Source organism: Salmo salar, chromosome 25, assembly GCF_965601325.2.
Source record: "Salmo salar chromosome 25, fSalSal1, whole genome shotgun sequence".
Lineage (NCBI taxonomy): Eukaryota > Metazoa > Chordata > Actinopteri > Salmoniformes > Salmonidae > Salmo > Salmo salar.
Window position 1 is genome coordinate 22,475,962 of NC_138315.1, and position 11,604 is coordinate 22,487,565.

At 41.4% G+C, this 11,604-nt stretch overlaps 2 protein-coding genes across 2 annotated transcripts; both read right to left on the reverse strand.

Moving 5' to 3' along the window:
- Positions 1-3,726: 3,726 nt before the first annotated feature.
- LOC106586359 (gamma-crystallin M3-like) lies at positions 3,727-4,689 on the reverse strand. The gene is made up of 3 exons (XM_014173556.3): positions 4,618-4,689; positions 4,153-4,395; positions 3,727-4,071 (listed from the first exon to the last, which is right to left on the reverse strand). The coding sequence occupies exons 1-3, from the start codon at positions 4,627-4,629 to the stop codon at positions 3,793-3,795; spliced, it is 534 nt and encodes a 177-aa protein (XP_014029031.1). The 5' UTR covers positions 4,630-4,689; the 3' UTR covers positions 3,727-3,792.
- Positions 4,690-10,619: 5,930 nt separating this feature from the next.
- On the reverse strand, positions 10,620-11,604 carry LOC106586360 (gamma-crystallin M3-like). The gene is made up of 3 exons (XM_014173557.3): positions 11,501-11,604; positions 11,112-11,354; positions 10,620-10,958 (listed from the first exon to the last, which is right to left on the reverse strand). The coding sequence occupies exons 1-3, from the start codon at positions 11,528-11,530 to the stop codon at positions 10,665-10,667; spliced, it is 567 nt and encodes a 188-aa protein (XP_014029032.1). The 5' UTR covers positions 11,531-11,604; the 3' UTR covers positions 10,620-10,664.

Genomic DNA, 11,604 nt, shown 5'->3' on the forward strand with positions numbered 1-11,604 from the left:
GGAAGGCCTGTTGTCCGGACCTCTGGCAGTCTCTATGGTGGTACCACAGGGTTCAACTCTCGGGCTGACTTTTTTCTCTGTATACAGTTGAAGTCGGAATATTTACATACAGTTAGGTTGAAGTCATTAAAACTCATTTTTCAACCACTCCACAAATTTCTTGTTAACAAACTATAGTTTTGGCAAGTCGGTTTGGACATCTACTTTGTGCATGACACAAGTAATTTTTCCAACAATTGTTTATAGACTATTTCACTTAACTCTAACCCTAACCCTAACCCTGTATCACAATTCCAGTGGGTCAGAAGTTTACATACATTAAGTTGACTGTGCCTTTAAACAGCTCGGAAAATTCCAGAAAAAGATTTCATGGCTTTAGAAGCTTCTGATAGGCGAACTGACATCATATCAGTCAATTGGAGGTGTACCTGTGGATGTATTTCAAGGCCTACTAAGTCTTTGGCTCTTTGCTTGAAATCCTGGGAAAATCATTTGAAATCAGCCAAGACCTCAGAAAAAACATTGTAGACCTCCACAAGTCTGGTTCTTCTCCAATTCCCAAACGCCTGAAGGTACCACGTTCATCTGTACAAACAATAGTACGCAAGTACAAAAACAATGAGACCTCTCAGACGTCATACCGCTCAGGAAGGAGACGCGTTCTGTCTCCTAGAGATGAACATACTTTTGTGCGAAAAGTGCAAATCAATCCCAGAACAACAGCAAAGGACATTGTGAAGATGCTGGAGGAAACAGGTATAAAAGTATCTATATCCAGAGTAAAACGAGTCCTATATCGACATAACCTGAAAGGCCGCTCAGCAAGGAAGAAGCAACTGCTCCAACACCACCATAAAAAAGCCAGACTACGGTTTGCAACTGCACATGGGGACAAAGATCGTACTTTTTGGAGAAATGTTTTCTGGTCTGATGAAACAAAAATAGAACTGTTTGGCCATAATGACCATCGTTATGTTTAGAGGAAAAAGGGGGAGGCTTGCAAGTCGAAGAACACCATCCCAGCTGTGAAGCACGGGGGTGGCAGCATCATGTTGTGGGGGTGCTTTGCTGCAGGAGGGACTGGTACACTTCACAAAATAGATGGCATCATGAGAATGAGGTGGATATATTGAGGCAACATCTCAAGAAATCAGTCAGGAAGTTAAAGCTTGGTCGCAAATGGGTCTTCAAAATGGACAATGACCCCAAGCATACTTCCAAAGTTGTGGCAAAATGGCTTCAGGACAACAAAATCATGGTATTGGAGTGGCCATCACAAAGCCCTGACCTCAATTCTATAGAACATTTGTGGGCAGAACTGAAAAAGTGTGTGCAAGCAAGGATCCTACAAACCTGACTCAGTTACACCAGCTCTGTCAGGAGGAATGGGCCAAAATTCACCCAACTTATTGTGGGAAGCTTGTGGAAGGCTACCCGAAACGTTTGACCCAAGTTAAACAACTTAAAGGCAACGCTACCAAATACTAATTGAGTGTATGTAAACTTCTGACCCACTGGGAATGTGATGAAAGAAAAACTAGCTAAAATAAATTATTCTTTCTACTATTATTCTGACATTTTACATTCTTAAAATAAAGTGGTGATCCTAACTGGCCTAAGACAGGGGCTTTTTACTAGGATTAAATGTCAGGAATTATGAAAAACTGAGTTTGGCTAAGTATTTGGCTAAGGTGTATGTAAACTTCCGAGTTCAACTGTATATCAACGATGCTGCTCTTGCTGCGGGTGATTCCCTGATCCACCTCTACGCAGACGACACCATTCTGTATACATCTGGCCCTTCTTTGGACTCTGTGTTAACAAACCTCCAAACGAGCTTCAATGCCATAGAACACTCCTTCCGTGGCCTCCAACTGCTCTTAAACGCTAGTAAAACTAAATGCATGCTTTCAACCGATCACTGCCTGTACCCGCTCGCCCGACTAGCATCACTACTCTGGACGCTTCTGACTTAGAATATGTGGACAACTACAAATACCTTGGTGTCTGGCTAGACTGTAAACTCTCCTTCCAGACTCATATTAAACATCTCCAATCCAAAATTAAATCTAGAATCGGCTTCCTATTTCGCAACAAAGCCTCCTTCACCCACGCCGCCAAACATACCCTCGTAAAACTGACTATTCTACCGATCCTCGACTTTGGTGATGTCACTTACAAAATAGCCTCCAACACTCTACTCAGCAAACTGGATGCAGTCTATCACAGTTCCATCCGTTTTGTCACCAAAGCCCCATATACTACCCACCACTGCGACCTGTATGCTCTATTCGGCTGGCTCTCGCTACATATTCGTTGCCAGACCCACTGGCTCCAGGTCATCTATCTGTCTTTGCTAGGTAAAGCTCCGCCTTATCTCAGCTCACTGGACACGATAACAACACCCACCCATAGCACGTGCTCCAGCAGGTATATCTCACAGTTCATCCCCAAAGCCAACACCACATTTGGTCGCCTTCCTTCCAGTTCTCTGCTGCCAATGACTGGAACGAATTGCAAAAATCGCTGAAGTTGGAGACTCATATCTCTCTCACTAACTTTAAACATCAGCTATCTGAGCAGCTTACCGATCGCTGCAGCTGTACACAGCCCATCTGTAAATTGCCCATCCAATCTCGTACCTACCTCATCCCCATATTGTTTTTATTTACTTTTTTTGCTCTTTTGCACACCAGTATTTCTACTTGCACATCATCATTTGCACATCTATCACTCCAGTGTTCATTTGCTAAATTGTTATTACTTCGCTACTATGGCCTATTTATTGCCTTACCTCTTTACACCATTTGCACACACTGTATATAGACTTTTTTTTTGTGTGTTATTGACTGTACGTTTGTTTATTCCATGTGTAACTCTGTGCTGTTGTTTGTGTCGCACTGCTTTGCTTTATCTTGGCCAGGTCGCAGTTGTAAATGACAACTTCTTCTCAACTGGCCTACCTGGTTAAATAAAGGTGAAATAAAAAAATAAAAAATGTTCTGTCCCTACAGGGTCATGTTTTGGGTCAGACACCACGTCATGTTCTGTCCCTACAGGGTCATGTTTTGGGTCAGACACCGCGTCATGTTCTGTCCCTACAGGGTCATGTTTTGGGTCAGACACTGTACTTGGTCATTTCACCTAAATAGGAATAAGGAAGGAAATACAACCAAAAATACAACAAAAAGTTAAAAATACATAAAATAACATTTAGCTACATTCATTAGATTTCACTGTATATAGACTTTTCTATTGTGTTATTGACTGTACATTTGTTTATTCCATGTGTAACTCTGTGTTGTTTGTGTTGCACTGCTTTGCTTTATCTTGGCCAGGTCTCAGTTGTAAATGAGAACTTATTCTCAACTGGCCTACCTGGTTAAATAAAGGTTAAATAAATAAATAAAATAAAATTAGGTAAAAGCTAAGCATTGATAGTTATATTACCACTTCCAACACTTTCCCCTACTCTTTGTTTTTTATCTAATCATGGGACTCTAGTTCTACTAAATTGGGCTCCAGTAGTAGAGTGATACTATGGTGTACCCTGCCTAATTTGGTGATTGTATTCAAAAGTAAAGAGTATAGGATCAATGGAGTTTCAACCACTCATGGAAAATTACACTTAAATATTTGAATCATGACAGAGCAGGACTGGACTGGTGAAAATGTGTTGTGTTGGGTAGCATTAGACTTTTGCAGAACAAGACAAAAAACTTGATATTAAATAAGAAAAACACATTTTTATTTAAAAATCAACTGTTTCATTGAACAAGTGGTCCTGTGAATTTAACAGGAGTCGGTGATCCTTCTGATGGAACTGAACTTCATTCCATTGTGTCCCTGCATCTCCCTGAGATTTCTGTGCTCTCCAGGCCTCATGTACATCTGCCTGCCTTTGTAATGGGGCTGCTCGTACATCAGCCAGTGGCCGTCCATCACGTTGCAGGACTGGCAGTCAGACATGCGGTAACGATCCTGGATGGAGTCACAGTCGTCCATCATCTCGTGCATCTGACCTCCGAAGTTCTCCTTCTCGTAGATCCTCATCTTGTAGTTTCCTCTGTGCTGTTAACATACATTTTGAACATGGGATTAGTTTATTCAAAACTTAAACTGTTGTCAGAGATGTGTCGTAGTGGTTCATACCATGGGGATATTACGGCAGGATCGGATGCAGTCATTGAAACCCATCATGCGCTGGTAGTCAGGGTACTCGCCCCTCCTCATGAAGTGCTGGTTTCCCATGAAGTCGGGGCGATCGTAGACCATGAAGCAGCCACTCTCAACCCTGCAGGAGTGACACCTGCTCAGGTGGGAGGACATGTCAGGGCAGTCCTGACTGGTCTCATAGGAACGCCCCTGGAAGTTCTTGTCCTCGTAGAAGATGATCTGCAACAAATACTCTTGCAATTAGCCAGAACAATACGTGACCAGAATGTGTTCAGAACTTTCTAGAACTTTCCCTTTTTTGTTGGTCACAATACAATGGCACACTGTACTTTGTATAGTGTTATTACTGTAAATACTGTACATATTGCTAATAAACTTAATGTATATACAGCATTAATCAGATAATTTGACCTCTAAACTTAAAATAACTGGTGAACTCACCTTTCCGTGCATGTTTATGGTTATTTTGAGCAATGCTATAGCTATGCTAGTCTGCAGCCTGTTTTATACCTGATGTGACATCCAAAGAATCTCCGGTTCCATTGTATTTAACACATGAGTCAGCTGCATGCTATGCTATGGTTGCTCCAACTCTTTGTTACCACAGATGGGAAAGGGTCATTATGTACAGTCAAACGGGGGACAAAATTTGAATTTCTGTCATTTAGATTAAAGTGTCTCTGGAAATATTACTGAACAAAAATATCAACCCAACATTTAAAGTTTTGTTCCCATGTTTCATGAGCTGAAATAAAATATCCCAGAAATGTTCCATACGCACAAAAAACGTATTTCTCTCAGATTTTGCGCATACATTTATTTACATCCCTGTTAGTAAGCATTTCTCCTTTGCCAAGACAATCCATCCACCTGACAGGTGTTGCATATCAAGACACTGATTAAACAGCATGAGCATTACAAATGTGCACCTTGTGCTGGGGACAATAAAAGGCCACTCTAAAATGTGCAGTGTTGTCACCCAACACAATGCCACAGATGTCTCATGTTTTGAGGAGCATGGATTTGCGATGTTGACTGCAGGAATGTCCAACAGAGCTGTTGCCAGAGATGTAATGTTAATTTCTCTACAAAAAGCCACCTCCAACGTAGTTTTAGAGAATTTGTTGGGGGGTGGCTGAGGAGTATTTCTGTCTGTAATAAAGTCCTTTTGTGGGGAATTGGTTGGTTGAACATGGCTCCCAAGTGGGTGAGCCTATGCCCTCCCAGGCCCACCCATGGCTGCGTCCCTGGCCAATGCACTGTATATACAGTATATACAGTATCAGTCAAAAGTACCAGTCAAAAGTTTGGACACACATACTTATTTTGACTATTTTCTACATTGTAGAATAATAGTGAAGACATCAAAACTATGAAATAACACATGAAATCATGTAGTAACCAAAAAAGTGTTAAACATATCAAAATATATTTTATATTTGTGATTCTTCTAGGTAGCCACCCTTTGCCTTGATGACAGCTTTGCACACTCTTGGCATTCTCTCAACCAGCTTCATGAGGTAGTCACCTGGAATGCATTTCAATTAACAGGTGTACCTTGTTAAAAGTTACTTTGTGGAAAAACCATCAAGCTGGCATGAAACTGGATCTCATGAGGACCGCCACAGGAAGGGAAGACCCAGAGTTACCTCTGCTGCAGAGGATAAGTTCAATATAGTTACCAGCCATAGAATTTGCAGCCCAAATAAATGCTTCACAGAGTTCAAGTAACAGACACATCTCAACATCAACTGTTCAGAGGAGACTGCGTGAATCAGGCCTTCATCGTCGAATTATTGCAAAGAAACCATTACTAAAGGACACCAATAGTAAGAAGAGACGTGCTTGGGCCAAGAAACTCGAGTAATGGACATTATACCAGTGGAAATCTGTTCTATGGTCCAATGAGTCCAAATTTGAGATTTCTGGTTCCTACTGCCATGTCTTTGTGAGACGCAGAGTAGGTGAAATGGATGATCTCCGCATGTGAGGTTCCCACCGTGAAGCATGGAGGAGGAGGTGTGATGGTGTAGGATTGCTTTGGTGGTGACACTGTCAGTGATCTATTTAGAATTCAAGGCACACTTATCCAGCATGGCTACCACATCCCATCTGGTTTGCGCTTAGTGGGACTATCGTTTGTTTTTCAACAGGACAATGAACTAAAACACACCTCCAGGCTGTGTAAGGATTATTTGACCAAGGAGAGTGATGGAGTGCTACATCAGATGACCTGGCCTCCACAATCACCCGACCTCAACCCAATTGAGATGGTTTGGGATGAGTTGGACCGCATAGTGAAGGAAAAGCAGTCAACAAGTGCTCAGCATATGTGGGAACTCCTTCAAGACTGTTGGAAAAGCATTCCTCACGAAGCTGGTTGAGTGAATGCCAAGAGTGTGCAAAGCTGTCATCAAGGCAAAGGGTGGCTACTTTGAAGAATATCAAATATCAAGTATATTTGTTTAACACTTTTTTAGTTACTACATGATTCCATATGTGTTATTTCATAGTTTTGATGTCTTCATTATTATTCTACAATGTAAAAATAAAGAAAAACCTTTGAATGAGTAGGTGTGCCCAAACTTTTGACTGGCACTGTATATAGTGCATTCAAGTATTCAAACCCCTTGACTTTTCCACATTTTGTTACATTTAGAGACTTGTCCGGAAGCCACTCCTGCGTTGTCTTAGCTGTGTGCTTAGGGTCGTTGTCCTGTTGGAAGGTGGAAATTTGCCCCAGTCTGAGGTCCTGAGCGCTCTGGAGCAGGTTTTCATCAAGGATCTCTCTGTACTTTGCTCTGTTCATCTTTCACTCGATCCAGAGTAGTCTCCCAGTCCCTGCTGTGAAAAACATCCCGACAGCTTGATGCTGTCAGCACCATGCATCACTGTAGGGGTGGTATTGGCCAGGTGATGAGCGGTGCCTGGTTTCCTCCAGACGTGACGTCTGACATTCAGGCCAACGAGTTCAATCTTGGTTTAATCAGACCAGAGAATCTTGTTTCTCATGGTCTGAGAGTCCTTTATGTGCCTTTTGGCAAACTCCAAGCGGTCTGTCATGTGCCTTCTACTGAGGAGTGGCTTCTGTCTGGCCACTCTACCATAAAGGCCTGATTGGTGGAGTGCTGCAGAGATGGTTGTCCTTCTGGAAGGTTCTCCCATCTCCACAGAGGAACTCTGGAGCTCTGACGATCGGGTTCTTGGTCATCTCCCAGACCAAGGCCTTTCTCCCCCGATTGCTCAGTCTAGGAATAATCTTGGTGGTTCCAAACTTCTTCCATTTAAGAAAAAATGTATTTAGTCAATTTTAGAATAATGCTGTAACGTAACAAAATGTGGAAATTGCGGACACAAATAGAAGCTCTAACAAGGATTATATTGAAAACACACTTTTTTTATTGAAAATGTTACAGAAGGGGATGTTTTCCATAAACAATTATTATCCTAACTTGCAACATGAGCCTCAATATAAATCACACCAATATTGCTAAAATTACATATTTTCATAATAATAATAATAATACAAATAATAATAATAACGAACCTAGCGCCACACTCTTACCAACTGAGCCACACAATGCCAATAATATGGCTGTGGAGGGTAATTTAAGTCTCTTATTTTTTTAATTATTTTTCAACAAATATATATATAATTTATTTTGTCTTTATTTGACTATTTTTCTCTGCTGGTTATTTGGAAAAAAGCTGTACATGGAATTACCATTTACACTATCTTACTCTGTTTATTGACAATTACCATGGCACCTTTGTAATTGAAGTTGTATAATGATGTAAAGAAAAGATTAAGTAAACTGTAGCAATATGTTTTAGTGTTTATTGGAGACTGGCTCATGTTGGAGACAAAGGTTGATTGGATGTTTGTGCAGTAGCGCAATGTGTATGATTAGCTAAGTTTATTCGCTCTACAAGTTGACTAATGCATTAGTGTTAATGTTACGAGAGAGCTTCTTGGTATGTTCTGTGTTGGTTGTCGAGAGAGAGAGAGAGAGAAAGAGAGAGAGAGAGAGAGAGAGAGAGAGAGAGAGAGAGAGAGCGAGAGCGAGAGAGAGAGAGATTCTCTGTATGTTTTGTTGTTGGTTTGTATGAATTTTTGTAAGGTATTTTGTAGCCGGTCCTGCTGATGTTTGTGTATGCCATAGGACTGTGTTTTTGATTAGTGAAATTGTTCACTTTAAGTTTGTACTATTATGTTTCATTTGTTCCCAGGGAGGAAGGGGAAGGCACCTTGGGAGTGCTTAGGCAAGAGGCCTGCGGGCATACATATATCCGTAGTATGTACTATGTCTATGCACACTAGGTAAGACCTGGGCGGACCATCCCCTGTATTTTGGTTAGTGCACCAGTTGGTGGAAGTTAGGTAAATTGTGGGTAGGTAGGAGAGGGGGCTCTTTAACTTTTACTTTCTTTGCTTTGGTTCCGTCTAGCCCCTTTCCCCAAATTACCGTGTGAAGGAGGAAATAAATTCCCTGTTAATGGAAATATATTCTTCCTCTGTCATCCTTACCCGCACCTGCAGTCACATACCTCTTTCACTCCACGGGGAGTTGACTGTAGCAGGGTGTTGCGGTCCCTCCAAGAGGCGTGTGTAGCAGTTAACATCAAAATCCTTCTTTATCGTCTAATTGAAATGCTTTCTGGCAGTCAATAAGTAATACCCATAACAGCATTTAGTTGGCTTTATGGTATAGGGTACAAGTTCCAACTTCAACTGTAAGTTTACATACACTTAGGTTGGAGTCATTAAAACTCGTTTTTCAACCACTCCACAAATGGAACAAACTATAGTTTTGGCAAGTCGGTTAGGACATCTACTTTGTGCATGACACAAGTAATTTTTCCAACAGTTGTTTACAGACAAATTATTTCACTTATAATTCACTGTATCACAATTCCAGTGGGTCAGAAGTTTACATACACTAAGTTGACTGTGCCTTTAAACAGCATGGAAGATTCCAGAAAATTATGTCATGGATTTAGAAGCTTCTGATAGGCTAATTGACATCATTTCAGTCAATTGAAGGTGTACCTGTGGATGTATTTCAAGGCCTACCTTCAAACTCAGTGCCTCTTTGCTTGACATAATGTGAAAATCAAAAGAAATCCGCCAAGACCTCAGAAAAACATTGTAGACCTCCACCAGCCTGGTTCATCTTTGGGAGCAATTTCCAAATGCCTGAAGGTACCACATTCATCTATACAAACAATAGTACGCAAGTATAAAAACCATGGGACCACGCAGCCGTCATACCGCTCAGGAAGGAGATGCGTTCTGTCTCCTAGAGATTAACGTACTTTGGTGTGAAAAGTGCAAATCAATCCCAGAACAACAGCAAAGGACCTTGTGAAGATGCTGGAGGAAACAGGTACTAAAGTATCTACATCCAGAGTTAAACGAGTCCTATAGCGACATAACCTGAAAGGCCGCCCAGCAGGGAAGAAGGCACTGCTCCAAAACCGCCATAAAAAAGCCAGACTACGGTTTGCAACTGCACATGGGGAGATTGTACTTTTTGGAGAAATGTCCTCTGGTCTGATGAAACAAAAATACACCATCCCAACAATGAAGCATGGGGTGGCAGCATCATGTTGTAGGGATGCTTTGCTGCAGAAGGGTCTGGTGCACTTCACAAAATAGATGGCATCATGAGAATGAGAATGATGTGGATATATTGAGGCAACATCTCAAGAAATCAGTCAGGAAGTTAAAGCTTGGTCGCAAATGGGTCTTCAAAATGGACAATGACACCCAAGCATACTTCCAAAGTTGTGGCAAAATGGCTTAAGGACAACAAAATCAAGGTATTGGAGTGGCCTTCACAAAGCCCTGACCTCAATCCTATAGAACATTTGTGGGCAGAATTGAAAAAGTGTGTGCAAGCAAGGATCCTACAAACCTGACTCAGTTACACCAGCTCTGTCAGGAGGAATGGGCCAAAATTCACCCAACTTATTGTGGGAAGCTTGTGGAAGGCTACCCGAAACGTTTGACCCAAGTTAAACAACTTAAAGGCAACGCTACCAAATACTAATTGAGTGTATGTAAACTTCTGAACCACTGGGAATGTGATGAAAGAAAAACAAGCTGAAATAAATCAGTCTCTCTACTATCATTCTGACGTATCACATTCTTAAAATAAAGTGGTGATCGTAACTGACCTAAGACAGGGAATTTTTACTAGGATTAAATATCAGGAATTGTGAAAAACTGAGTTTAAATGTATTTGGCTAAGGTGTATGTAAACTTCCGACTTTAACTGTAAATGTTATTCAAATCTTTCTAGTAACAATGCCAGGAAAACAACTATTTGAAATAGATGTGTGTGAATGATGATGATGAATGTGCCTTTAACATCAGTTTTTTCCCATATCTAGATGTAATTACAAAACACCAAAATATTGAAATGATGCAGCACACTCAATTTCTACGGATTACCAATCACTTTTATTTGGTCAACACAAAATATCTAGCACATATCAGTGATACGCCTCATGCTCATGAACCTCATGCCACCGCTCATGCCTCCCATTCCCATGCCCATATCCCTGAAGTTCCTGTACTCTCCAGGCCTCATGTACATCATCCTGCCTCTGTAGTGGGGCTGCTCATACATCAGCCAGTGACCGTCCATCACATTGCAGGACTGGCAGTCAGACATGCGGAAACGATCCATGATGGAGTCACAGTCGTCCATCAGCTCCATCATCTGACCTCCGAAGTTCTCCCTCTCGTAGATCCTCATCCTGAAGTTTCCACGGTGCTGTTATTTGGGAAATAAAAATATTTTAAATAATTACTGACTACACCAGACTGTTGATAAGCTCACATGGCCAATATGATTTGTGTGATTATGGACTTCACACAGCTACTTCTAGTGGGACTGTTACAGCAGCCTGAAAATCATATGGCTTACCATGGGGATCATGCGGCAGGACCTGATACCATCGTTCATTCCCATCATACTCTGGTAGTCTGAGTACTCTCCCCTCCTCATGAAGAACTGGTTTCCCATGTAGTTGGGGCGCTCGTACACCATGAAGCAGCCGCTCTGAACCCTGCAGGATTGGCACCTGCTCATGTAAGAGGACATGTCAGGACAGTCAGAGCTGCACTCATAAGAGCGGCCCTGGAAGTTCCTGTCCTCATAGAAGATGGCCTGAAAACACAAGGTATTTATTTATTATTTCTCAATATATAATTCAATAAATGCAACAAATATAAGAAGCTTTGAGTTTTGAATGTAATGATCTAAAGATAATATAGAGATGAATGTATTGGAAATCATTTTCTAATAATGCTTACTCTTCCCATGTTCATGCCGGTGGTGGTCATTGTTGTTCACTGAGTTGCTGTGCTGTTGCTAAACTGATGTCCTGTCTGTGTTAACCCTTACTTTTATACCTGAC

Coding starts and splice junctions, on each gene's coding strand:
- LOC106586359 (XM_014173556.3), bottom strand. Junction 4,072..4,152: donor CCTGCCGTAATATCCCCATG/GTATGAACCACT, acceptor GTATGTTAACAG/CACAGAGGAAACTACAAGAT.
- LOC106586360 (XM_014173557.3), bottom strand. CDS start 11,530: ATGACCACCACCGGCATGAACATGGGAAGA. Junction 11,355..11,500: donor CCGGCATGAACATGGGAAGA/GTAAGCATTATT, acceptor TTGTGTTTTCAG/GCCATCTTCTATGAGGACAG. Junction 10,959..11,111: donor CCTGCCGCATGATCCCCATG/GTAAGCCATATG, acceptor CCCAAATAACAG/CACCGTGGAAACTTCAGGAT.